The sequence below is a fragment of the Rattus norvegicus genome, chromosome 19 (genome assembly GCF_021556685.1).
Source record: "Rattus norvegicus strain SHRSP/BbbUtx chromosome 19, alternate assembly SHRSP_T2T, whole genome shotgun sequence".
NCBI classification, from domain to species: domain Eukaryota; kingdom Metazoa; phylum Chordata; class Mammalia; order Rodentia; family Muridae; genus Rattus; species Rattus norvegicus.
This window is the reverse complement of record NC_141552.1, coordinates 26,814,138-26,842,093: the sequence shown is the minus strand read 5'-3', so window position 1 is coordinate 26,842,093 and position 27,956 is coordinate 26,814,138. Positions and strand designations below refer to the sequence as shown.

Here is a 27,956-nt window from a genome sequence, read left to right as displayed (position 1 = left end):
GGGAAACTCACAGTGGCTTGTCCTCCAGCTGCAACTGCCAGTGCTTGGGGAGGGGGAAGTTGAAGATGCTCCCATGATCCTCCGATTTCCGGCCCACTTTGTCCACGGTTGTCCATGTTCAAGGCTGTGGTCAGCCCCGCCAGAAGCCCGGAGGACAGGGAGAGCAAGCACAAATGGCCAGCAACCACCATGGGCATCTGCGGTGGGACCCAGGCCAAGTAGCCACAGAGGCGCACCAGGCAGCCAGGCACCAGCCCCAAGCCTGTGCATACTGAGGCCAATGACACTCCACTAGTCCCTCCCACCATGCACATCCCACCCCTGGCAGGCAAGATCTCTCTGTCCAGGGCTTCCCCCAGACCTCCAACTACCAACAGCTCAATGAGCCCTTACTTAATTCTTGTTAACCATAATGGCTTGTCATAAAAGGTCATTGGGAAAGTCAATGATGAGATGAAAGCCTTAAAAGAAATCTAGAGAGACTTACGGAAATGAAGAAGAATGCTCTCTTCCCAGTAGGAGCCTGGCAGTCCCAAGCTCAGGGCACCTCATGTCCAGTCTTGAACCCAGCATGCATTGTTGTGGAGAACCTGCCTGCTTAAGGACCTGGCTTCCCACTCATTCTCCTGAGATGATGACTTTAATTCTTTTAATTTTTACTGGTTATTTTCTTCATTTCCATTTCATGTGTTATCCCCTTTTCCAGTTTCCTTTCTCCACGAAGCAGAGTCCAGCTCACAAGCCGGAGCAGCTGCAGCCATAGTGCACCATGGGGGATCCTGGGGCAGACTGTTTCATCACCAAGATCCTGTGGACCCACAGGGGCTGCATGACCTTAAAGGAACTGCAGAGTAGGATCAGGCTCCAGAGGCAGAGCTCTAGGAGCTGCTGGGCAAGACTGCTTATTCCTATTGGAGACTGGAGATCAGGCAGGGATCACGCTGTAGGTGGCGGCTACTACTGAAGCCTGTGGCTTCAATCTCAAGTGCATCCAGGGACCATGCTACAGATTGCCCAAGCCTCTGCAAGCTCAAACTTCTGGGACAGAGTCATTATGCAAAATCCCAGAGAAACCTCTGCAAATATCCACACCAAGTTTTTAGGAACAGAGCTTCCAGGTCCTGAAGAATCATGAGCTTTCTGGGCTTAACCAAGAGGAGCCGGCCTTCTTCCTGGTACAGGGGGATGCTTTTCTCCTGCAAAAGTTACTACAAAGGAGACAGCCACAAACAGATCTGCTTGAAGCCACAGCCATGCAAGAGAGTCCAAGTCTGTGAGCACTTCACCCAGGCCAACTGCCGTTACCTCAACTGTCTCAGGTCTCATAACCTGATGGACAGGAAGGTGCTGACCTCCACGTGACTGAGCACGGGCTGAGTTCTGATGGGGTCCAGAACATCCAGGACATCTGCAACAACAAACACATTAGGAGGAGACCCACTGGCATGAGAGCTCCCCATGAACATCATAGCAGCAGGGCACACAGAGACAGAAGCAAAAGCAGAGACTGATTCCTTCCAAACAGTCTAGGATTTCTCTCCCATGTCTCATTTTGGCATCTGGTTCACCTTGTCCAGATGTCACCAGCTGTAAGGATTCCCTGGAGGACGTGTCTACAGCTGTCACTCAGGAGGTCAAGAACCTGGGGACCCAGGACTCTGCACAGCTTTCCTTGGTCTCATCTAAGGCTGCTGGTGTCTGAGGACCCAGTCACATTAGAGCAAGCCAGGGGTTTTCTGAGAATGGAGATCTGGATGCTTCTTTTCTAGAAATCCTACTGATTCTTTGTAAGCTCCTGCCTCCTCTGCTGGCTTTCTTCTTGCTGCAGCAAAAAGAGATGAGTCCATGTCCATGAGAACAGGCATGCCTTCTGGACACCGCATGGAGGTCAAGGGAAAGAATGAGGCTCCAGACATCGATTACATCCCATTTTAAATGGTTCTATTGATGGGGTGACAATGGAAGAAGCAACAGACTCAGGAATTCTAGGTAAAAGGAGAAACTCAGGGAAGGAGTTTGGCAATGTTCCTTCTCTTTCAATTCAGTGGAATAATTGAAGCACTATTGTTATTGGGTCTTCATTAAAAGTCTGGTAGAAAGGATGCATTAAAGCCATGTGGCCCTGATTATTATTATTTTTAATTTTTGGAGTGGCAGCCTTTAATGACTGTATCTATTTTCTTATGGGAATTATTCATTACCTTCCCAGATCTGTATTTAACTTGGTATTTGTTATCTGTTAGAAAAATCACCAGTATCAAATAGATTTTTCACTTTTCTGTAGTAAAGGCCTCTGAAGTAAGCCCTAATGATTGTTGAATTCACTCAGTGTCCTTTGTTATATCCCCCTTTTCATTTCTGATTTGGGACTTTAGATATAGGCTCTGTGGTTTGTCTGTCTTGTGGATCTTCTCAAAAAAAAAAAAAAAAAAAAAGCCAGCTCTTGCTTTCCTTGGCTCTTTGTATCATTCTCTTTGTTTGTAAGTGATTGATTTTAGTTCTGAGTTTATTTCCTGCCATCAAATCCTACCAGACTCTCTATGGGATGAGGCTTTGCCTCACCTTGGTAACAGCAGCATGTGATACATGAAGCTTTTGCTGCTCTCTGTAGTGGGGATGACGTCACAATTTCACTGAAAACCATGCACAGCCTCGTTTTAGACTGTATTAAAGTAGCCCACGATTTCAGTGCTCCCTGCAAGGTGCCATGAGACAGTAGTAACATGAGTCTGCCTGCACCTCGACAGTTTTCACTAGGGACTTCTGAGTGATTTTATGAAAATTTATAGTGAGTTCATGGATGAACATGCACAAACACAAACGCACACACACACTTTACTGACATGGTGCACATTCTTTCCACACAAAGAAGAAAGTGAGTATTAATGAAAACACACCAATAAAGGAATGGATGGACGGGGTTGTGGGGAAGCTGGGGCTTAGAGTTATTTAAAGGCCCTGTGCAGGCTCTCCTTCTGTTGGAGGCTAAACTTCAAGTGCAATGGGGTTCTTTATTTTCTTTCTGTATAGCACACAGAGGTAGGGTGGAAACTAGGTTTTGAGCATATTTGGCAAGTACTAGAACACTGAATTAATTCCTAGGGCTGGAACCCTATTAATGTTCTACAGAATTACAGGGCAGGCTGGATGAAGACTCTCAGCTGACAATGTGGACATCTCAAGACAGGCACTGGACAATGGCTGACTGACTTGTATGAAGACTGGAAATGTTTTGCTATCTCAGAGGAAAAGAAGGCCCCTCCGACTACACTGTACTCTAAGGACAGTTTATTCAGGTAAGGGATGACATGAACTATTGTCTCATGTCACAGATGTCAGCACAAAATATCCTAGGTATTGAATGCCAATGGTAACATTAACAGAGCAAATCACACAGTGTTGTGAAGATATAGAATATGACTATATGTAGCAAGAACCAGGCCCCTTCTAGTTTCTAAGATCATACCTGAGAACCTCAAATATAGTAATAATGTGATAATGTGGTATAAGTCTAGTTACAACTAGTTTCTATTGTGACACAGATGACTCCTTTTGTGTCATGTTCAGCTTATAATGAATGACTAGACCTAAGCATGAGAATAACCAAATACTACATTGCTTCTCTAGCTGCTGAGCTTTTAAAAGCCCTGGTGTGACAGCAAGCTTTTGTGGACATCTGGATTATTCCTTCTGTACTTTAACTCTCTAAGTCAACCCCACTCTGAGTAAGTCAGTTCCATTCCATAAGTTGGAAATCAGTCAACTGGAAAAAAAATACTTTCTCAATACAAACACAGATTGGCCATGGAAAAAGGGTAGCTTGAACTGTCCCACCTAGGTCCTGGGCTTGCACAGGCCTGCTCTCCAAAAGAAACGTGTGTTCACAGCTGCAGGCTGCATTCACTATGGATGCTCTTGAGGTTCCTCCCTAAACTGCTTAGATTAAGATAATTTTGTTGCCATCTATCAAAAGAATTCATTATGCCAAACTGGCCTTTCTTCTGAACCTTCTGTTCTGTGGGCAGGGCAAAATCTCCAGCAACCCTCACAGCAATGTGGGCTGCCAATCTGGGACTCAGAATTATACCAGTGCAAACCAAGAACAGGGCAACTGGAAGAGACCTCATTGGGTTGTAGGAACCTTCTGTTCTGAGTCACTTCTCAGAAGGGGCACTTTGCTCTAACTCCTCCATGAGACCCAACCAGTACTGGGGCTGGAGGATCCTTAGGTGTGGCAGCTCTGAGCTGGGAGGGGGAGCTGGCACACTGACATGAAGAAGCCTGTTTTCACAGCTGATCTGGATCTGAGGAACAGGTGCTTTTAAAGAAGCATGTGAGAGTACCTCCTGCAGGAGAGCTCACTCTGCAGGGAAAGTCACACAGGACAGGGAAAAGTGGCTTCCCCACTTCCACAGGTCCTGTGACCCCAGGGAGGGCACCAGATGGTCCAAGAGTTTGAGAAAAGCCTGCATTTGCCTGAAAGACTTCCCTCAACCATAAGTCCCACCACTGTCCCAGACTCACACCTGAGGATCAGCAAAGCCTGCCACCTGCTGGGGTCCCCACAAACTGAACCCAGAATGGAGAACTGCGGGAAAGCACTTTGGGGGAGGGGGGAGACACAAGTCTCTGGGGCCAGGCCTGGGGTCTGTCCCTTAGGCTCTCCTCACCTCCGTTAGCCTCCTAGTGCAGAGCGCTGCAAGCCGGGATCTCAAAAGTCTTGGGCTGAAAAAGTGGGAGAAGGTAGCAGCAGTGGCGGTGGGGTCAACAGGGGAGTCGAAGACGGAATGGTAGCAACGCAAGCAGCGACGGCGAGGGCGGAGGCGGGGGGGGGCGAAGGAGAGGACGGGTGTGGGGGGGTCGGGGCGGGGGCAGGGTAGGGGCGAGGACAGGCTGGGGGCGGGGGTTGGGACGGGTCTGAGTCGAGGGCGGTGGTGGGACTGGGAGGGGGGATGGGTCGGAGGCGATGTCGAGTGCGGGTGTGAGGCGGGGGCGTGGGCGGGGGCAAGCAGAGCAAAACCCAGCCCTGTCAGCTGGCAGATACCCTCTGGGGCGGGACAGACTCGCCCTTCAGCTCTATTGATGGGGTGACAATGGAAGAAGCAACAGACTCAGGAATTCTAGGTAAAAAGAGAAACTCAGAGAAGGGGTTTGACAATGTTCCTTCTCTTTCAAATCAGAGGAATAATTGAAGCACTATTGTTATTAGGTCGTCATTAAACGTCTGGTAGAAAGGCTGCATTAAAGCCTAGTGGCCCTCATATATATTTTTTAATTTTTGTAGTGGCATCGTTTAAATCTATTTTCTTATGAGAATAATCTTATGAGTTAAATCCCACATTTGGATTTAACTTGGTATTTGTTATCTGTGTAGAAAAATTACCAATATCAAATAGATTTTTCACTTTTCTATAGTGAAGGACTCTGAAGAAGCCCTAATGATTGTTGAATTCACTCACATGTCTATTGCTTCATCCCCCTTTTCATTTCTGATTTGATAATTTAGGTATTGACACTGTGGTGTGTACTTAGTTTCAGAAAGGGGTTGTTTCTCTTATGGATCTCCTCAAAAAACAGCTCTTGCTTCCTATGACTCTTTGTATTATCCTCTTCGTTTGTAATTGAATGATTTTAGTACTAAGTTTATTTCCTGCCATCAAATCATACCAGACTCTCTGTAGGATAAGGCTTTGCCTCATCTTGGTAACAGCGGCATGTGATAAATGAAGCTTTTGCTGCTCTCTCGTGGTGATGACGTCACAATCTCTGTGTAAACCATCCACAGCCTGTTTTTAGGCTGTATTATAGTAGACCACCATTTCAGTGTTACCTGCCAGGTGCCGTGGGACACTAGTAACACACGTCTGCATGCACCTCGACAGTTTTCATTACAGTCTTCTAAGTCATTTTATGAAAATTGATAGTGAGTTCATGGATGAACATACACAAACATCTGCACAGAAACACAAACAAACACAAACTCTCTCTCTCTCTCTCACTCTCTCTCTCTCTCTCTCTCACACACACACACACACACACACACACACACACACACTTTACTGACATGGTACACGTTCTTTGCACACCAAAAATAAAGTGAGCAGTAATGAAAATACACCAATAATGGAGTCAATGGAGGGAGTTATGCAGAAGCTGGGACTTAGAGTTACTTAAAGGCCCTATGCAGGCTCTCCTTTTGTTGGAGGAGAAATTTCAAGTGCAATGTGGTTCTTTATTTTCTTTCTCTAAAGCACACAGGCTATGGTGGAATGTAGGGCTTTGACCATGTTTGGAAAGTACAATCACACTGAATTAAATCCTAGGGCTGGAACCCTATTACTCTTCTACAAAATTACAGACCAGGCTGGATGAATACTCCCAGGAGACAATGTGGACATCTCAAGACAGGCACTGGACAATGGCTGAAGACTTGTCTGAAGACTGGAAATATTTTGAAAATTCAGAGAGAAAAAAAAGGCCCCTCTGACTACACCGTACTCTAAGGACAGTTTATGCAGGTTAGGATGACATGAACTATTGTCTCATGTCACAAATGTCAGCACAAAGTATCCAAGGTATTGTATGCCAATGGTAGCATCAACAGAACAAAGCACACAGTGTCATGAAGACATAAATTATGAGTTTGTGTAGCAAGACCCAGGCCTCTTCCAGGTTCTTAGATAGTAACTGAGAACCTCAAATACGGTGGTGATGTGATAGTGTGGGGGGAATCTAGTTACAACTAGCTTCTATTGTGACACAGATGACTCTTTTGTGTCATGTTCAGCTTATACTGAATGAATAGACCCAAGCATGAGAATAACCAAATACTACATTGCTTCTCTAGCTGCTGAGCTTTTAAAAGCCCTGGGGTGACAGCAAGCTTTTGTGGACATACTGGATTGGTCCTTGTGTACTTTAACTCCTGAGTCACCTCCATTCTCAGTAAGTTAGTTCAATTCCATAAATTGGAAATCAGTCACTTGGAAAAAATACATTCTCAATACGATCCCAGATTGGCCATGGAAAAAGGGTAGCTTGAACTGTCCCACCTAGGTTCTGGGCCTGCACAGGCCTGCTCTCCAACAGAAACCTGTGTTCACAGCTGCAGGCTGCATTCACTATGGGTGTCCTTGAGGTTCTTCCCTAAACTGCTTAGATTAAAATAATTTTCATGCTAACAATCAAAAAACTCATTATGCCAATCTGGCCAACAGGAAGCTAATTTCGATCTGTATTTTGTCAGATGTGCAGAATAAATATGGTCATCATTGATAATAGGTGAAAGATCTGCTCTAATATGGACACTAAGTGATGTTGCAGGATGATCCTGACCCACAATGAGCAGTGGGAACACCAGAGCCCTGTAGGGATGGCTGGCAAGCTAACACATTGAGCATGCACAGCTCAGTAAATTTCCTGTGAATACACATCTCCTGAGATCTCTTTATTTGATTGGAGGTGATCCTGTCCACCTAATACAGTACATGATGTGGAAGGACAAAAGCACCTGCAGGAGCTGTGGTGATGACTCACAGGGTAGAGCATCTGCTGCTCTCTCAGAAGAACCACATGGACCCTAACAATTGGGTAAAGCATGTCAGTGATTACTTCATAAAGTGTGTGTCCGAGAAACAGCCACATTATCCACACAAAAGACACTGTCACACTGGGTACCCCTTGGTGACTTTGAATTCACTAATTAGCCCAGGATCCATGGAACATGCAGAGATCCATCTCCACCTGTCAGTTCTAAGTCCACAGGAGGGGACAGAACCCTTGAATAAGAATGATGGTCTTAAGAGTCAAGAGATAGAATTCAATTTTTATTCATAAGGAATTCATTTTTACAACAAAACAGGATTAAAACAAATAAATTAAAATATTTAAAAATATTTGAAAAGATAAAAACAGTAACAAGAACATATAAATATGAAACAACAAAAAGAAAATTTCAATTAAAATCATAACGAAAATATTTCTAAACAGCACATTCTTAATGAACATTTAGAAGCACAGATGTATTGCTGTTTCTCCTCTTGCACACATAATGAAAGGAGGTCCCCCAAGTTGTCTCTCAAGTGCTGTTTTCTGAGAAGAAAGTAAGACCTCAATCAGTCAGGCTGGCTTAGTGGTATATAAATTTAGGGTCTCTAAGCAATGACAAATTAACTCTGAGGAAGAATACTCATCCAAAAAATTTGTTACCATTCAGGATATTTGTCATCAGGGACTCCTGAGAAAGCAACTTATTCTTCAGGAAGCTTTCTTACTGCTGTGTGTCCAATTCCAGCTCTCTTGCACTTTCTGAGACCTGGGAGAGGAAGGCAGTTTTTCAGACACTGATTTGGTGGTGAAATGCAAGGCAGCTGTCGGAAGGCTGCCTACTACCATCTCAGTTCTATTGGACAGTCAACATGGACCTTTTAACTGATATCATTGTTGCTAACTCTTTGGGAAGGGCAAAATCTCCAGAGAGCCTCAAAGTAATGTGGGCTGCCAATATGGGACCCAGACTTATACCAGTGCAAACCAAGAACAGGGCAATGGAAGGAACCTCATTGGGTTGGCAGGAAGAAAGTAGATGTTCATATGTCACCAAGGTTAAAACCAATGACAAGTACTAATTTGACATTTGCACTTTGTTCTTATCCCGCAAAGGTGCTTCCTACACAAGAAGTCACATGACCACAGAGTGTCATTTGTCAAAGAACCAAGAACTTGTTCAAAACTCTACAGAGCATCCAATCTATCACGTGGATATGCAATAATGAGGTATGTTATTAATCTGTCACCATTTCTATACTGCAGCTTCAAAAAGAGCAGACAAATATACTTGCAAAATAATTCAGTTTCTGAAATGTGGTTGGCTTCCCAGAATACTTGTGCATAGGCAGAGCAATGAACAATTCCATTACATGAGGTGGTTGGCTGGTTGTGAGTGTAAATTAGAAAGGTGGTAGGAGAGAGCAAAGATGTATCAAATTGGCAACCTTTATCAGATATTTTTAAGCTAACACAGCTGCTCGTCCCTACCAGATGACGCTGGGTCTGGACGTTGCTGGTCTTTATCTTTCTTGTTGAAGTCAACCAAATATTTCTGGTTCAGTGCACAATCAAGATGTACCTCCTTGCTCTCCTGCTTCAGTGGGACCAACTCCTTCCTACATGTGTTCTCCATCAGGAGCTGGCTGAGCAGGTTTCTGGAAATACAGTCTGCATAGTAAGATCATGCTGCCCCTTTCTCCCATTCCCACTCCCGAGTGCCACTAACTCCACCAGGACCCAGATACCCATGAAGACTTAATAGAATTCATTTTGATACGTATAAGGCTGCTGCACAAACCACAAAGAGTAAATTCCGGGAAGAATAAATTATTTGTTTGGCCTGAGCACCAATTAGTGTCCACATCTCTCAAAAAGAACATGGATCTACAACTATCCATGAAAGCCCAATGCATGGGGGCAACATCAATTAGTAGTTGGGAAACACCCTCAAAGGAGGTCAGTAGAACCAAGAGAAGGTCATGCTAACCATGTGGTCCACACACTGAGTTTTGTAAAACCTGGTATGACACCATAGGTCCAGGTCAGCCTAATAACCTGCTGACTTCAATCAGTGCTGTTCTATCTTCTGAAGATGCCTAGACAATCCTGGGATGAGTAACAGTCTTTTGTGGAACTGAAAACTGAGTCCTAATGACCCTGGCACACTGATGTGTAAACAGCACAAGAGATAGAACCAGAGCTGAAGACCGTCCAATCCAGAACAAAGAAAGTCAGAAATGGCCATTCCACAGGTGATAGGCTTTCTGACCAGGACTTACCTAGAGAAGGTAATCTCCTTCTTCAGCTTATGGTTGGTCTCATGGATCTCAGTGTTCTCCATCTCTAAGTTGTGCAGAATTGACATGACCGCCTCCTCCATTCTCTCCAGGTCTTCATAATATGGATTTGGCCTGAAGTGTGGCCTGGCCCCAAATGATAGAATCCAGTGAACATCAGCATTTAGGAATATATGAGCTCAGGGTGGGTCCTGTACTACCCCAGTCCTGGAAGGACACCTTCTGAATTCTACATATTGGATCTTCTTCAGCTTCAGAAACGTGTTTTTCTGTGTCCGGGACACCAGAATCTCGGCATCCAGATGGAGGCTTCCCTGGCTCCCTTTGTTCAATCAAGAGGAAATCTGCAGTCAAGCCAGTTAAGCTATCAAGAGCCTCGGCCACACCTCTCCATGCTCCCCCACCCCAACACACCCAGAAACCGGTGATTTCTTTTCTCCTGTTTTGATAACAGACCTTATATCAACACAAAATTATAATCTGCACAAGGAATACAAATAAACAGACAAACGTGGCCACATAGTCAAAGAACTGTGCTGTTGACAGTGGGGCTCCCAGAACAAAGCATTCACATCACCATGAATGTGTTACAGGTAAATACTCAGGCCAAGACATAGACCCCTAGATTCCAAGTGTGGAGGGAAATATAAACATATAAATGTTGTACATATGCATTTGGATGTATGCACATACAGACTCACAGACTGAGAAATACCCACAAAAAAGAGAAATGTAAAAACAGAGTCAGAGAAAGAGAAAGAGAAATATGGAAACAGAGAGTACTGTGAAAACCAGGAGAAATGCATCCACCATTGCTGTCTCAGAGGGCAAGACACACAGACAATAACAAACAGGCCTGAGCCTGAGACCTTCTACTCAAGCATTGAGATGAACAGTTTGGTACCAGGCCCCTCAGGCTGCTGCGTGGATCTTCCAGCACTCAGTCCCCTGCCTAGCAAGTACAGAGACTCACCATAAACTCACTGCAATTACAATCTTGCAAAGCCACCATCTGTCAAGGGCTTTGCAAATGCACACTAGACACTCACTCTCCCTGACTTTATCCCCGAATTCTTCATTCAGACCACAAGATCTGCTTTTCAATAAATGGAAGCAGATGAGTCCATTTTCCATCTCGCTCCTCAGGAAGGGTCAAGGTTCTGAATCTCCTCTATATGGGAGGTGAGGTTTAGCACAGGGTGGTTAGGGAGGCACAGCTTTCTAGAACCCAAAACCTTAATAGGATAAGATGAAGGTGACCTTGCAGACCCAGGAATGAAACAAGAGCATTTGGAGCGATTCATACCTGTTCTTCATGGATCTCTCTGTCAGAAACCTCAGGCGATCTCTCAGGTCATTTCTCTCCTCGGTAATGAGCTGCAGCTCTTTAATCAGCCTCTCCTTTTCCTTCTTGGCCTGATTCTCGCTTAGTTCAGTGCCAGGGGATGATGTTTCTCTCCCAGCGTCTGTAGGTAGAAGAACACAAGTGAACCTGCATGGGGAGAATGCATAGAGTGTACATAGACCACAGTTAGGCCTAAACAGGAGAACAAGCCTGGAACCCAGTGTCACTGCTAGGCGATTGGTCTATGCTTAAGAGGCCTCTTCAGTGGATCTCAGTTCTCCCACTACTCTATAGAGACCAAGAGATGTAAGCAGCCAGGTGTTCCCTATGCCGGACATCAGGTGCTTACATGGACCACGGAGATGGCTTCTCCAGGATTATCATCAGCTGAACAGGGTACAGCTTGGTTTCAGGACCCTCACCCCTGTGGGTTCGAACTCAGATGATAAATTCACCATCCACAAGACTTGAGTGATTGGAGACACTCAGATGTCCTACCCTGATACTCTAGGCCAACAACTTTGGATTTAAAACACATTTCCATGGAGGACATGGTCAACAGACTTATCAGTTCCCCTATTTGAAATACCAAATGCCCGAGAAGTTCCAATAGGTTACAGGATGAATCTTGGTCCACATGTTCCAAATACTTTTGGTATTTTAGAAACATGGATTTAAAACGCATTTCCAGGTAGGATATGTTCAACAGACTTATCAGTGTCCCTATGAGAAATACCAAATGCCCCAGAAGTGTGAATAGGTTACAGGCTGAATCTTGGTCTACACGTTCCAAATAGTTTTGGTATTGAAAAAAAATTTTTGTAACATACAACCTCTAATATATAAAGCAAACGATGACCCTGCCAGTTAGAAGAAATCAGAGAAGGTCTAAGAACATAAGGTTATTGCCTGGAGCACAATCTCTCCCTGTTACTACTGTCAGATATCCACTGTATTTAAAGAAGCAGTGATAGTGAAATACATTGCTGCCCTGTCTAAACTCAGAAAAGGTGGACCCTCCATGAATACTGATGGTGTTATTATATCAATGTAACATAACAAATGCACTGAAAAGTAAAGACCAGAAGTTCACAGAATAATAGCATTGGCCTTACCATATCCTCCCAGTGGGGATGGGAACTAAAGTTCTGAAATCCTTGGCTTTAAGGAATTGTGATATTCATGGAAATTCAATTCCTTTTCAGATGCTCCAGTTGTTGTGGCCCATTGCTAGAAAGGTCAGCTTAAGCCTGCAGCCCCCCGGTAGGAAGCTCAAAATACACTGCCCAGAACTTACTCAACATTCCCCAGAAGTGCTGTCTTTGTCCATCATTACTTTGAGACGAAAGGCCAGACTCCTTCACTCTAGTCTCTCCACAATCGATGTTCCCCCTCCCAAAACGCTTGCGAAGACGGGAAAACATGTCTTAGCTTGTAACCGCCAGACTCAGACTGAGAGAAACTAGGGCACTGGTCGTCACTACAACACTGGTGACATCACAGAGGATGCCAGAACTCTCTAGGAGACAATAGAATGTCCAAGAAGGGACAGCTGATGTCATGGGGAGCAGACTTTGCCTCCTGCTAATGTTCTCCCTGTACTGAGCATAAGCTGAGGTGCCCTTTCCAGGAGACTTTCCTGGGGAGAGCCACTGAGCATCTCCTGCTTCCAAAGCCAAATTTTCCTCAAGGCTTGATTATAAAACCTTAGTAATTCCTATGCATCTAAATGAATGTTTCCTTTCAAATCTTTCCCAAAAAATGTCTCACTAACTCAAATTGTCCTCATTCACCAATGTTAGCCATTAAAACTTCCTGAGATTTCATACCAGCTTGAATATGCAGTCAAAAGTTCTCCTGTCTCATTATGTACAGGTGCTTTATATCACATCAAGAAATAGTCTGCATGGTAGGTTACAGCATGGGCGTGTGTTAGGGGAACACTCATGAAGTCGTGTGCTTAGCAATTGACAATTGCCAGAAAATTCCTTAGTTAAAAGAGTTGAAGTCTTTATGGTGCTAGGAACAGTGTGGAGACCAGTTGGCGGACAAAAGTGCAATATTGGAGCCACCAATGAAGGGAACCTCATGCTGCTTGTGGGGTTCTCCTTTCTGCGCCAATGTCGCCAAAGGAGCACTGCTGACAGGCCTTCTATCAGAAGCTGAGCCTCTATCAGAAAAATAAAATAGTCAAGAGATATAGGGGGTGCAGATAAAGGTGTAGGACGAGGCTATACACATCACTACGTGGATAGAGCAAGGACCCAGCACTTGTGCTCTGGGTCATGGGCTTCCCCACAAACACAAAAGCACCTGTCACAGTAAAAAATGGATACTGTATTGAGTGCACACACCAACACTGATTGATCAGATCCATACCCCAGATTTTGGGGGCAGATCCATGGCCCCAAATATCTTCCTCTCAACTTATACAGCAAAAAATAAGAAAGAAAGAAAAAAGTCAAAACAAAAAGCTCAAGCTTCTCATATGAGGATTGCAGGAAGTGTGATCTGGTGGTCAGTTCTGATTAGGCCATTTTAGATAGAACAGTGCACTGGGATGCTTAATGTGATGGGTCCTATATAAAGCTTTCTGCAATATTGGAATTTTAACAAGCCTCATCCAGAACATACAGAACAGGAAAGGATGTGATCACCATGTCCTTGCTCTCTATCAGGTTATTTTTCTGTGTCCGTGATTGTCAGCCATAGACAGCAACAATCTGAAATAGCTGGTAAACATGGAACAAAGTGGCTAAAACTATAGTTGTGGGTTACACACCTCAACTGTCAAAGGCTAATGCTGTCCTCACAGTCCCTGGAGGCCACTCTTGTAAGACTGTCTACTGGAAAGTAGAAGCAGGTTTATCTGAGCTCAAAGTGAACCTGGCCAGGTAGGAAGAGGGCAACATGGGATAATTGAGACCCTGTCTAAACCAGCACAGAAACCCACACTTCCTTCAAAGCATCATCTATGAATTCTTGATTATCTACCATTCTCTCCCTACCAGTCTTTCAGACTGGAATTGTAGAAAAGAACTGGAAATGATCTTCCTATTCTGAAGACCTTGATCTCTCTTTCCTTAGGTGCACATTAAGAACTCATGCAAATGGGTATGACCATCTGAACATCTTAGTATCATCTACTCAGTATATCTAGCATAATACTGTGCCTATGGCAATCTCAAGCTTCCCTGAGTGTTGCTGACCCAGCAAGAAGTATGAAGTACTGAGGTCAAACCCCAGTGATCCTTTCAAGGGGTTAGAAGAAAGCCATCAGAGAAACTCCACTTCTTTGTCCTTAGATTAAATCAAGCTGATACAATGTGAACCTGGTGGGCTATTTAACCATGCATCTTTCTGCCAACCCCAGCTTTCTGAGTTCAGTCCATGTGAACCTGCATGGGGAGAATGCATAGAGTGTACATAGACCACAGTGAGGCCTAAACAGGACAACAAGCCTGGAATCCAGTGTCACTGCAAGGAGTTTGGTCTTCGCTTAAGAGACCTCCTCAGTGGGTCTCAGTTCTCCCACTACTCTATAGAGACCAAGAGATATAAGCAGCCAGGTGTTCCCTATGCCTTCTGATACACGCAATAAATGCAGTAAATTTTAATTTCTGTTCAATTGTTCAGTAACTTACTTACACTTGCATATTGCTGTGGAAGTGATGGGGTTTCGTGATCAGCATTGCATTTAACAATGCATAACCAATCATCCCTCCTAGAATGACTGTATATAGAGAAAGAAAATTTATTAGAATGGTTTATAGGCTGTGGTACAGCTAATTCAACAAGGAATGGAAGGTCTAAAATGCAGTAGTTGCCCCTGTTGAAGCCAATCCCCCTAGCATAGCTGTAGCCGTTTTGTTCCATGCCTGCCAGATAGTTCATATTCTTGCTGTAATATGTCTGCCTGTCATGGTTGTCTGAAAATAATTTAACTCAGAGCAGGGTCAGGAATGATCACATAACTTGTGTATGTTTTTTTATTGGTTATTTTGTTTATTTGCATTTCAAATGTTAACCCCCTTTCCAGTTTCCCCTACAATAACCCTGCATTCCACCCCCTTCCCCAGCCTCCTTGAGGGTGCTCCCCCACCCACCCATTCCCGAACCACTGGAAGGAAGTTCTTTATGTTGTGAGGTTTCTTAATCTTAAATTTCATAATTATAAGCTTCATGTAGGACCAATAAAATTAAAGGTCTATATGAGGGCTGCAGAGATGGCTCCATGGTTAAGAGCACTGACTGCTCTTCCGGAGGTCCTGAGTTCAAATCCCAGTGGTGGCTCACAACCATCTGTAATGAGACCTGATGCCCTCTTCTGCTGTGTCTGCAGACAGCTACAGTATACTTATATATAAATAAATAAATCTTTAAACAGATAAAAAGTCAGTATGAACCTTTGTTGTCTAAAATGGCTTGAGTCAGGGCTGACAACCAGACAGCCCTTCCAGCACCTGCCTATGAGCTCACATTTTAGTCTTTATAAACTGACATAGAAAAATATCCAGGGTCCTAGCCTGACAAATTCTCAGCTACGTCTCTGATGATCAGTCTTACAGTGGGCATTCAATAAACCATCCCTGTCTAAGTGAGGTCAGAGTTTGTGTGGTTTATGGGGCAACTCCAGGACCTCAACGGTTTTGTCCATAAGGCTGGATATTTCAGCTGGTCTTCAGTACATGCAGGAATCCTGAAGAAGAAGGAAAATTAATAAAGCAAACTTCCTTTTTCCATGTCCTTGATATGAGCCAGCAGAAGGTGTGGTCCAAACAACAACCAACGGATTGGGTAAAGATCTTTACCAATCCTACAACAGATAGAGGGCTTATATCCAAAATATACAAAGAACTCAAGAAGTTAGACCTCAGGGAGACAAATAACACTATTTAAAAAATGGGGCTAAGAGCTAAACAAAGAATTCACAGCTGAGGAATGCTGAATGGCTGAGAAACACCGAAAGAAATGCTCAACATCTTTAGTCACAAGGGAAATGCAAATCAAAACAACCCTGAGATTTCACCTCACACCAGTCAGAATGGCTAAGATCAAAAACTCAGGTGACAGCAGATCCTGGCAAGGATGTAGAGAAAGAGGAAAACTCCTCCATTGTTGGTGGGATTGCAGACTGGTACAACCATTCTGGAAATCAGTGTGGAGATTCCTCAGAAAATTGGACATTGAACTACCTGAGGATCCAGCTATACCTCTCTTGGGCATATACCCAAAAGATGTCCCAACATATAACAAAGACACATGCTCCACTATGTTCATAGCACACTTATTTATAATAGCCAGAAGCTGGAAAGAACCCAGATGCCCTTCAACAGAGGAATGGATACAGAAAATGTGGTACATCTACACAATGGAATATTACTCAGCTATCAAAACCAATGACTTTATGAAATTCATAGGCAAATGGATGGAACTGGAAAATATCATCCTGAGTGAGCTAACCCAATCACAGAAAAACACACATGGTATGCACTCATTGATAAGTGGATATTAGCCCAAATGCTCGAATTACCCTAGATGCACAGAACACATGAAACTCAAGAAGGATGACCAAAATGCGAATGCTTCACTCCTTCTTTAAAAGGGGAACAAGAATACCCTTGACAGGGAATAGGGAGGCAAAGTTTAGAACAGAGGCAGAAGGAACACCCATTCAGAGCCTGCCCCACATATGGCCCATACCTATACAGATATTACATAGGATGGATGAAGCAAAGAAGTGCAAGCTGACAGGAACTGGATGTAGATCTCTCCTGAGAGACACAGCCAGAATACGGCAAATACGTAGCTGAATGCCATCATTAAACCACTGAACTGAGAACGGGGCCCCCGTTGAAGTAATCAGAGAAAGGACTGGAAGAGCTTGAAGGGGGTTAAGACCCCATATGAACAACAATTCCAACCAACCAGAGCTTCCAGGGACTAAGCCACTACCCAAAGACTATACATGGACTGACCCTGGACTCCAACTGCATACCTAGCAATGAATAGCCTAGTAAGATCACCAGCAGAAGGGGAAACCCTTGGTCCTGCCAAGACTGAACCCCCAGTGAACATGATTGTTGGGGGGAGGGCGCTAATGGGGGAAGGATGGGGAGGGGAACACCCAAATAGAAGGGGAGGGGAAAGGGTTGAGGGATGTTGGCCTGGAAATCGGGAAGGGGAATAACAATCGAAATGTAAATAAGAAATACTCAAGTTAATAAAGATGAAAAAAATAAAAAGAAAAAAGAAGGTGTGGTCCAGATTAGAGGTGGGCCATTCCATCTCAAAAGATCTGAATTAAAGATTTATCTTCTGATCTCCAAGATTTGGATTACAATTAGGTCTTCTTGCTTCAGAAAATTTAATTAAGAAAAAAAATCCAATGGTGCTTATGCCTTTAGCCTCAGCATCCAGGAGGTAGAGGCAGGTGGATCTCTGAGTTCAAGGCCAGCCTGGTCTACAAAATGAATTCCAGGACAGCCAGAGCTACACAGGGAAACCCTGTCTCAAAAAAACAAAGAAGAGGAGGAGGACCAAGAGGAGGGGGTTGAAGAGAGGAAAACAGAAAGAAGGAAGGAGAGAGAGAGAGAGAGAGAGAGAGAGAGAGAGAGAGAGAGAGATCCCCCTCACAGGGCGTCAAGCCATTTGGCATTAGTTAATTCCAGGTACACTCAAGTTGACAACCAAGAACAGCAATCCCATTACCCGTGGTTGTGATCTCACCCTGGTAGGCTCCTGAGTAGGAGGCTGAAGCAGGAGAATTGCCATAAGTCTGATGCCAGCATGAACTACACACATGTTCCAAGCCAAGCCAATCTCAGCTACAGTTTGAGATTCTGTCTGAAAAATATGAAAGAGAAAGAAAACATAATTTCCTAGAGCAGTGTTTCTCAACCTTCCTATGGCCTCAACCCTTTAGAACAGTTCCTCATGCTGTGGTGACCCCAACTACAAAATTATTTTGTCGCTACTTCACAACTGTAAATTTGCTACTGTAATGAATCTTTATTGTAGTATAAACTATCTGATAGGAGACCCTGTGTGGGTCACGACCCACAGGCTGAGGGCCTTTGCCCTAGAGGCGGTCTTGGCCTAGATTATATAGTTCATATTAAAAGTGGGCTCTCTCAGTTTTTGAAGGTCAAGTATATTCACTTGTAACATCAAAACTTAAAAATTCAGCTGAGCTGGTGGCTGGTATGGTGTGACATCCCCCAGAATAGCTTTGCTATTTTGTTCCATGTCTGCCAGCCATTTCATATTGTTGCTGTAACATGCCTGCTGTCACTGACAAGGAGAAGGGACTTGGCTCAAGGACATGCTGACCACACACCTTGATTTGTTCTGAATGTTCTGTATGCGGTTTGCTAATCTAGAGAAATTCTACACCTGAAGGAGTGGTTCCCTGAAGTGGACACAGGTGAAAGGCTAAGGCAGATGTGTGAAGGAACATTTAACTGAGGTAGACACAGGTAAAAGGATGTTCTGCTAAAGCACGCATGTGAAAGGACACATGATGAAGGGTTCTGCACTAAGGACACACATGCATTGGTCTGCCTTGCATTCTGTAGTTGAGCTGCATTTGTTGGGACTTCATAGAACCACAGCAAAAAACCTTCTGGTGGGCTGCTGTAGTTTCTCGCTGTTTCCTGGGGCTCGGGCTGATGGGCAGAGTGATGTCAGCTGAGACAGACACATGTGCTGACGCAGGACACACGCTGAGGCCAGACCCATGGAGGACACGGGATATTGAGAGGGAGTTTGGATGGAGTTATGCTTGCGTATCTTGTTGGTCTGGGGTCTCTGGTGATCTCTGCTCACCTGAGAGCTGCTCTTACTGACTGTGTAGCATCTTGACTGTTTTTGTTCCACTTGGACAGCCCTCAGGACCAGGCTCTCCTCTCTCTTAACCATGGCTGCTGTCCTCTTCCTCTCTCCTCTCCATCATACATGTTCTTCCTTTATTCTTTGGCAATTTCTACTTCCTTCTTCCCTCCTCATGATCCTCTCTAGCAAAGCCCTCAAAGCTCACCTCCCCCATCTCTCTGCTGTGCAGCTGTTGGCTGTTGGCTTCTTTATAATCACAGTTAACTGGGAGCAGGGTCAGTTATTTGGGGTTAACCAGTCCTGAGTTCCACAAATTAGCATTAAAATACAAGCAGAATTAGGCCAATACACTACAGGGGTTTTTGTTTGTTTGGTTGGTTGGTTTGGTTTAATTTTCATTTACCTTTTTACTTGTTATTTTATTTTTGGCAATTTTTTATTAATCGGTTATTTTATTTATTTACATTTCAACTGTTGTCCTGCTTTCCACACGCCCCTCATCAAACCTTACATCCCATTTCTGCTCAGCTTTGCCTATGTGACAGTGCTCCTGCACCCACACATATCCATTCCCACCTCACACCTCTAGGATCTGCCTTTGGTGGGGCTACAGGACTCACCTAGAACCATAGAGCATCCTTGCATACACTTTGGCTGGCAGTTTGGCCCCTGGGAGCTTGGGGATTAGGGAAAGAGGATCTGGTCAGATATTAAAGCCAATGATTGCTGCTTTCTCTTCTTTTTTGGTTATAGGTGAAATTTTGTTTGTGTGCTTATCTTTTTTTAAATTATTGAGAGAAGATTAATTTCTTGGTCTTTCTTGGGTATAGTTTAGTTCATTGTCTTGGAGTTTTCCTCCTATTAGCCTCTGTTGTGCTTTCTTAGAGAAAAGAATTGTTTAAATTTGGTTTTGTCATGAAATATCCTGGTTCCTCCTTTTATGGTGATTGAGGATTATGCTGGATATAGGAGCCTGTGTCTGCATTACATCTGCCCAAGATTTTCTGACTTTTAGAATCTCTGTTGAGAAGTCTGCTGTAATTCAAATACGTCTGAATTTATTTGATACTAGATATTTATACCTTACCCCTTTTAATGTTCTTTCTTGATCTGTGCATTTAGCGTTTTAATTATTATGTGAATGGAGGAATTTTTCTGGTACAATTAGTTTGATGTTCTGTAGGCTTGTTGTACCTTTATGGCCTTTTCTTTCTTTACCTTATGGAGGTTTGCTGCTATGATTTGTTGAAGGTGTTTACTGGATCTATGAACTAGAAATCTTAATTCTCTTCTATATCTATTATCCTTAGGTTTCAACATTTAATTGTGTCCTGAAATTCATGGATGTTTTGGATTCAATAAACCATACATGTTTATCTGAGATGGGTGTTTTGTGCTTTGTGGGATGACCTCCTTGACCCCAGGCTGCATGAAGAATCTCAGCTGACAATGGGGACATAAATTATAAGTATGTGTAGCAAGACCTAGGCTTCTTCCAGGTTCTTGGATATTAACTGAGAACCTCAAATACAGTAGTAATGTGATAGTGTGCGGTGAATCTAGTTACTATTCTCTATTTTGATATAGATGACTCTTTTTGTGTCATGGTCAGCTTATAATGACTAGAAGACCTAAGCTTGAGAATAACCAAAGACTACATTGCTTCTCTAGCAGCTGAGCTTTTAAAAGTCCTGGTGTGACAGCAACTGTTGGTGGACATTCTGGATTATTCCTTCTGTACTTTAACTCTCTGTGTCACTTCCACCATTAGTTCAATTCCATAAATTGGAAATTCCTCATTTGGAAGAAACACTCTTTTTTTTTAAAGATTTATTTATTTATTTATTTATTTATTTATTTATTTATTTATTTATTTATTATATACAAGTACACCGTGACTGTCTTCAGACACACCAGAAGAGGGCATCATATCTCATTACAGATGGTTGTGAGCCACCATGTGGTTGCTGGGATTTGAACTCAGGACCTCTGGAAGAGCTGTCAGTACTCTTAACCACTAAGCCATCTCTTTAGCCCAAGAAATACTTTCTGAATATGATCTGAGATTGGCCATGGAAAAAGGGTAGCTTGAACTGTCCCACCTAGGTTCTCAGCCTGCACAGGCCTGCGCTCCAAAAGAAACCTGTGTTCACAGCTGTTGGCTGGCTAAGAAAGATTTCACGAGACGTGATACACAGCCCTCGGACTTCTGCTCCAGTCATCTGCACAATTTTTTCCGGACGATATCCTCATACCTCCAGCAGGCGGGTGATGAAGCTTTCCACTCTCAGCTCCCCTTCAGCCATCTTGTGGCCACCAGACTCTCCTCCCTGCAGCAGGAACAAGGGCTTCTCCATGGTGGCTGCAGCAGCAGTGGTGGTTTGGCATTCTCACCTAGGAGACCCTATGCTTTCTACCCCAGTTCCAACTCACCTCAGGCCCGGGCCTTCCCCCCATCCACTTCCCACGGAGCAGGGAGAGCAGCACCCACTAGAAATAAAAGGGAAGCCCTTGGTCCTGCCAAGACTGAACCCCCAGTGAAGGGGCTTGTTGGGGGGAGGGTGGTAATGGGGGGAGGATGGGGAGGGGAACACCCATAGAGAAGGGGAGGGGGAGGGGTTAGGGGGATGTTTGCCTGGAAACCCAGAAAGTTAATAACAATTGAAATGTAAATAAGATATACCCAATTTAATAAAGATGGAGAAAAAAATAGAAAGAAAAGTCACACATTTAAAACAGAACAATATGGACCCTAATTTTAAACCACAGCTCTGTCAATTAACTATACCTTAAGGAAGCTCAGAAAAGCAGGCCAAACAATTAATATTTTCTCGGTTTAAGTAAATAATAATGTCCGCTTCTTGCTATTGTGGAGGGAATTAAATAGATAATATGTAATCATGGAAGTTTTGAAGTACCATCCATTTTTCTGTTCATTAAATCAATCTTACTCATTTCATTGATCAAATATGTATGTTTTCTTTTCATAGTTACATGTATAATAAAACCAGTATAAAAACCTTCAGAATATTCAGTTATTATAGATATTTGTCATTTCTTACAGAGGGCAACTATGATTGACTACACCCAATTCTATAAAAAACAAAACTCAGGAAACCTGGCCCTTGGCAGCAATGAATCAAGAAATATCTAGGATGGTGGGGCATGAATTCTGCCAAGCAATGAACTCAGATAGGTGGGGTTGTGAGGAAGATGTATGGTTGAATAGCACACTAGATTCACGTTGTATCATCTTGATTTAATCGAAGGACAAAGAAGTGCAGTATCTCTGATGGCTTTCTTCTAACCCCTTGAAAGGTTCGCTGGGGTTTGACCTCAGTTCTTCATTCTGCTTGCTGGGGCAGCAACACTCAGGGAAGCTTGAGATTGCCATAGGCACAGTATTAGGCTAGAAATGCTGAGTAGGTGATACTAAGTTGTTCAGATGGTGATACCCATTTCATTTGTTCTTAACGTGGACCTAAGGAAAGACAGATCGAGGTCCTTAGAATACAAAGATCATTTCCAGTTCTTTTCTACCTTTCCTGAATGAAAGACTGGTTGGCAGAGAATGGTAAAAATTCAAGAATTGGTAGATGATGCTTTGAATGGAGGGTGGGTTTCAGTGCTGGTTTTAGACAGGTTCTCAATTACCCCATCTTGTTCTCTAAGTTGCTCGTCAGGTTCACTTTGAGCTCAAATAAAGCTGCTTCCACTTTCCAACAGGTAGTCTTACAAAGGGGCCTCCAAGGACTGTGAGGACAGCATTAGCCAATGAGAGCTGAGGTGTGTAACCCACAACTATAGCTTTATCTGAAAGACCCTCAGACAGAGGAGACTCTCGCTCCAGTCCTGAGGACAATCACCACCCCATGAACACACAGGACTCAGTCTTGATGTAAAAACAAGAAGTTTACTTTGGGATACCAATGCACTGGGGCTCGACACGGTCCTCACACAGGAGGAATGTGAGGAGCCTCAAACAACAGATATATACAGCTTAAAATGTCAGTTAAGATTACACAGTTTCCTTAGCTCAGCTATTTCGTGCCAAGGATAACTAGGCAGATGTTTCTCATCCTGGAATTCCTGGGATAAGGCTGTAACCACAGCAATGCAGCTATTTCAGTACAAAGGACGTCTGACTTGATATATGTTTTCTTATCCTGGGGTTCCCAGGACAAGGACCAAGGATATCTGTCTTGGCAGGTGTTTCTCTTCTGGAGTTCCCAGGAAAAGGCTATAGCTATGTCAGCCTATAGCACAGCTGCATTCAGTACCAAGGACATCTCACTTCTATAGTGGTCAGTCAGCTTCCCAGAGATGTTTCCTGTCTTCTAATTGCCCTGCAGTAAATATGTTCTGTACCCTCTGTTCTTATGGTCCAGCAGCTTCCTAGAGAGTGGGTGGGAATGTGCTTTCTGTACTTTCTGTTCTATTGTCTAATGTGTAGGGGCTAAGCGAGGGCCAGCTTAAAAGATTCTCATTCGTAAGAAATGGCTGTACTGATATCAAACGGGCATCTTTCATATCTACTTTCTTCCAAGTCTACCAGCCATCTCAGATTGTTGCTGTAATATGCCTGACAATCAAGGACATAGAAAAATAACTTGATACACGGCAAGGACATTGTGATCATATCCTGTGTTGTTATGTATGTTCTGGATGAGGTTGGTTAAAATGACAATATTGCACAAAGCTTTATATAGGACCCATCAAATTAAAGGTCACTATACACTGTCATAGCTAAAATGGCCTGGTCAGAAGTGACCACTGGATCACTCTTCTGTAACTTCACATGAAAGGCTTGTGCTTTTTGTGTTTTTTTATTTTTCTGTTTTTTCTTATTTATTTATTTATTTATTTATTTATTTATTTATTTATTGTTTTATATGTTGTCAGGAAGATAGTTCAAGTCATGGATCTGCCACCAAAATATGAGCTTTGCTACCAATACTGTAAACAGTATTAGTGTATGCATTCAATAAAATAACTTGGTTTTTTTTTTTTAAGTAGGATAGATGCGTTTGTGTTTTGTGGGGTGATCCATGAAACAGGAGTGAAGATGCTTGTTTCTTACTCTGTCCACTGAGTTATGTCTCTAGGCTTGTCCTACTCCTTTGGCTGCATCCCCCCCAACATCTGCTGACTATTTTATTTTTCAGATGAAATCACACGTTATAGCTTAGAGAGGCCTGTAAGCAATCCTACTTTGGTAACTTAAGTGCAAAGAGGAGAGCCCCACACTCAGCCTGAGGGTGCATTCACTGGTGGATCCAATATTTCAGTTTCCTCTGCTAACAGATCACCACATTGTTGCCAGGACCATAATGAATGCAATTCTTTCTCCTAAGGAATCTGGTGGCAACTGTCAAATGTTAAGCACAAAGCTTCAGGTTGTACCTATAACACACACCCACATCGCAACCTACCCTACAGGCTATTTCTGGGTGTGATTTCATGCACCTGCACATGATGAGACAGGAGACCTCTTTGGCTACTTATAGGAACTGGTGTGATTTCTCAGTAATCTTTAATGGGTAATATTGCTGACTGAGGAGAATTTGAGGTAGGATGAAACATTTCTGTGCAGGGATTGGGGAGGAAGCACTCATTTAGAAACATAGCAATGACTTAGGTTTTTCCAATCAAGCCTAGAGCCAAATTTGGCTTTGGAAGCATGTGGTGCTCAGTGGCTATGCCACAGGGAAGTCCCCTGAAAAGGGTCCATCAGCTTTTGCTCAGTACAGGGAGAACATTAGCAAGGAGGCAAAGTCTGTTATCCATGACATCAGCCGTCCCTTCGTGGACATTCTATTGTCTCCTAGAGAGACCTTGGAATCCCTGTGATGTCACCAGTATCGTTGTGACAACCAATTCCCTACTTTTTCTCTTACTGTCCAAAGGATATATCCACAGGCATGTTTGCCCGTCTTCTCAGGCGCTTTGGGAGAGTTGATGTTGATAGAGAAGAGTCTAGAGTGAAGCAAACGAAACCTAAAGGTAATGATGGACACAGGACATGGGGAATGTGGAGTAAGTTCTGGGCAGTGTATGTTGAGCTTCCTCTCAGGGGTGAGTATGGGGGACTTCAGCTGGCCTTTATAGCAATGGGCCACAACTACTGGAACATCTCCACAGATATTGAATTCCATGATTATCACAATTCCTGAAAGTCAGGGTTTTCACATTATTAGTTTCTCCATAACCACATGGAGGATATGGCAATGCCTATGCGATTATTGGGTGAACTTCTAGTCTTTACTTTTACAGTGCATTCGGTATGTTAAATTGATATAATAACACCATAAGTAGTCATGGAGGGTATAACTTTTCTGAATTAAACAGGGCATCAATGTACTTCACTTTCATTGCTTCTTTAAATTCAGTGACTATCTGACAGTAGTAAGAGGGAGAGAACTGTGCTCCTGGCATGACCTTATATTCTTAGAACTCCTTTGACTACCTCTGGCTGACGGGGCCAATCTTACCTTCATATATTAGAGGTTCTGTGTGGCAGATATTTTTCTACAGTAGCCAAACTATATGGAGCAGGTAGAGAAAGAGCCTGTAACCTATTGGCACTTCTGGGGCATTTGTCATTTCAGTAGGGGGAATTAATAAATCTGTTGACCATGTCCTCCCCCTACATGACTTTTTAATGCAAAGTTATTGGACTAGAGTAACAGTGTAGGATATCTGAGTATCCCTGATCAATCAAGTCATTGTGGATGCTGAATTGATGATCTGACTTCTGAAACCAGAGGGGTAGGGTCCTGAAACCAGGTTGTAGCCTGCGTACCTGATAATAATCCTGGAGAAGGCATCTCTCTGGTACTTGTAAGCCTGTGTGGGCGGGCATAGGGAACACCTGGCTGCTTACATCTCTTGGTCTCTATATAGTAGTGGGGGAACTGTGATCCACTTAGGATGCCTCTTTCACATAGACCAAACTCCTTGCAGTGACACTGGCTTCCAAGCATGTTCTCCTGTTTGGACCTCACTGTGGTCTGTGTATGCTCTATGCATTCGCCCCATGAGGGTTCACTTGTGTTCTTCTACCTACAGCAGCCTGCAGACAGACGTCATCCCCTGAAAATGTCCTAAACAAGGTGCAGGCCAACGAGGAAGAGGAGAGGCTGAATAGAGAACTGGAGCTAACTACCAAGGAGAGAAATGAGCTGACAGATCGCCTCCTTTATGTGACAGGTGGATCCATGAGCAAGAGGTATGCATTGCTCCAAACAAACGAACTTGTTCTAAACCTCATCTCCCATAGAGAGGAGATTCAGAACCTGACCCTTACTGAGGAGTGAGATTGAAAATGGACTCTCTGATTCTGCCTGTTGAAAATCTGAACTTGCAATCTGAGTGAAGATTTCAGGGATAAAGTCACTGGAGCATGAGTTCCCAGTGTACAATTGGAAAGCCCTTGACAGGTGGTAGTTTTGCAAGGTTCTAGGTGCTGTGAGTTTGTGGAGAGTGTTTGTACTTGCTAGGAAGGTGACTGAACGCTATCATCTCCTGGCAGCAGCCTTAGGTGACAGGACCCACAGTGTGCATATCAATGCTTAAGTAGAAGGCCTGAGGCTCTGGCCTGCTCCTTCTTGTCTCTGTGCCTTACACTCTGAGACAGTAATGGTGCATGCATTTCTACTGATTCTCATTGTGCTCTTTCCATATTTGTCTCTCTTTCTCATTCTCTGAGTCTGTTTACTTTTCTTTTCTTTTTCTTTTTTTTTTTTTTTTGGTTCTTTTTTTCTGAGCTGGAGAACTTACTTTTTTTTTCTTGTGGGTGTGCCCCAGTTTGTGTGTCTGTGTGTGCACAGGTCTGCATGCATATGCACAACCTTTATATGTTTCTCTATCCCTCCACCTTTGGAATTTAGGGGTCTGTTTTTTGACCTCAGGATTTACCTTTATAATAGTTTCATGGAGGTGTAAGTGCTTTATTTTGGAAGCCCCACTTTCAACAGCACAGTTCTTTGCCTGTGTAGTCACATTTGTCTATACATTTGTATGCCTTGGGCAGATTATAAGTTTGTGGCAATATCTGGTCTCATCTCCAGAATTATGTGTACTGTCTGCCTCTAGAATATTAGTTATTCGGCTTGTAGCATTCCACTTGTCAAAACAGGAAAAATGAAATCAGAGGTTTCTGGATGTGTGTGTGTGTGTGTGTGTGTGTGTGTGTGTGTGTGTGTGTGTGTTTGGGTAAGCTCTGTGGCCTAGGCTCTTGACAGCATAACAGGTTTGAATGCAGATCCAGCCCTCCTGATTGAAAAATGTGAGCCAGGGGACCCTTTATCTGGGTGCTTAGCTTCTGTTGTCCTGGGCACACAATTCCAAGTTTCTGAAGCTGAAGAAGATCCAAATATGTAGAATTCAGAAAGTGTCCTTCCAGGGCTGGGGTAGTACAGGACACAGCCTGAGTTCCTCTAATCCTAAACCTCGATGTTCATTGGGTTCTATCTTCCTGGGGCCAGCCCCTACTTCAGGCCAAATCCATTTTATGAAAACTTGAAGATAAAGGAGAAAGAGGTCATGTCATTACTGCACAACTTAGACACAAAGAACATTGAACATCGTGAGAAATTTCAGGAGCTCAAGAAGGAGATTAACTTCTATCGGTAAGTACTGGTCAGAAGGCCCCATCACTTGTGGAATGGCCATGTCTGCCTCTCTTTGTTCTGGACCGGAGGGTCTGCAGCTCTGGGCCCATCTCTTCTGCTGTTTAAATATCACTGTGCCGTGGGTCTTTTGGACTCAGATTCAGTTCCATAAGGGACTGTCAGTTATCACCACAGTGTCTATGCATCTTTAGAAGGCTCTGGATAGAACTACACTGATTCAGGCATCAGAGTGTTATTAGGCCAACCTGCGGCTCTGGGGTCATACCAGGTTTAACAAAGCTCAATGTGTGGACCACATGG

General features: G+C 43.6%; 2 protein-coding genes and 1 pseudogene across 3 annotated transcripts in view; 2 read left to right on the top strand and 1 right to left on the bottom strand.

The window, feature by feature from the left end:
• The window catches only part of LOC134483190 (disks large homolog 5-like), a 41,208-nt gene that overhangs the window by 11,540 nt on the left and 1,712 nt on the right, over positions 1-27,956 (top strand). The window contains exons 2-5 of one of the 2 annotated variants that reach the window (XM_087596406.1): positions 3,130-3,296; positions 8,662-8,775; positions 26,092-26,251; positions 27,510-27,653. In XM_087596406.1, the coding sequence (XP_087452532.1) occupies positions 26,241-26,251; positions 27,510-27,653 (155 nt within the window). In that variant the 5' untranslated portion in view covers positions 3,130-3,296; positions 8,662-8,775; positions 26,092-26,240. Of the gene's footprint in view, positions 1-3,129; positions 3,297-8,661; positions 8,776-24,924; positions 25,027-26,091; positions 26,252-27,509; positions 27,654-27,956 lie in introns of those variants that run through there. The other variant, XM_087596405.1, reaches the window with a different exon arrangement.
• LOC134483181 (zinc finger CCCH-type antiviral protein 1-like) lies at positions 770-2,057 on the top strand (annotated as a pseudogene).
• LOC147999284 (disks large homolog 5-like) lies at positions 7,814-12,639 on the bottom strand. The gene is made up of 6 exons (XM_087596314.1): positions 12,488-12,639; positions 11,152-11,311; positions 9,828-9,971; positions 9,037-9,203; positions 8,209-8,314; positions 7,814-8,091 (listed from the first exon to the last, which is right to left on the bottom strand). Exons 1-5 carry the CDS (start codon positions 12,612-12,614, stop codon positions 8,250-8,252), a joined length of 663 nt encoding a protein of 220 aa, XP_087452440.1. The 5' UTR covers positions 12,615-12,639; the 3' UTR covers positions 7,814-8,091; positions 8,209-8,249.

Coding starts and splice junctions, on each gene's coding strand:
- LOC147999284 (XM_087596314.1), bottom strand. CDS start 12,614: ATGTTTTCCCGTCTTCGCAAGCGTTTTGGGAGGGGGAACATCGATTGT. Junction 11,312..12,487: donor GCACTTCTGGGGAATGTTGA/GTAAGTTCTGGG, acceptor TTCTACCTACAG/ACGCTGGGAGAGAAACATCA. Junction 8,315..9,036: donor TCCAGACCCAGCGTCATCTG/GTAGGGACGAGC, acceptor TTCCTCTCCCAG/GTCTCAGAAAGTGCAAGAGA.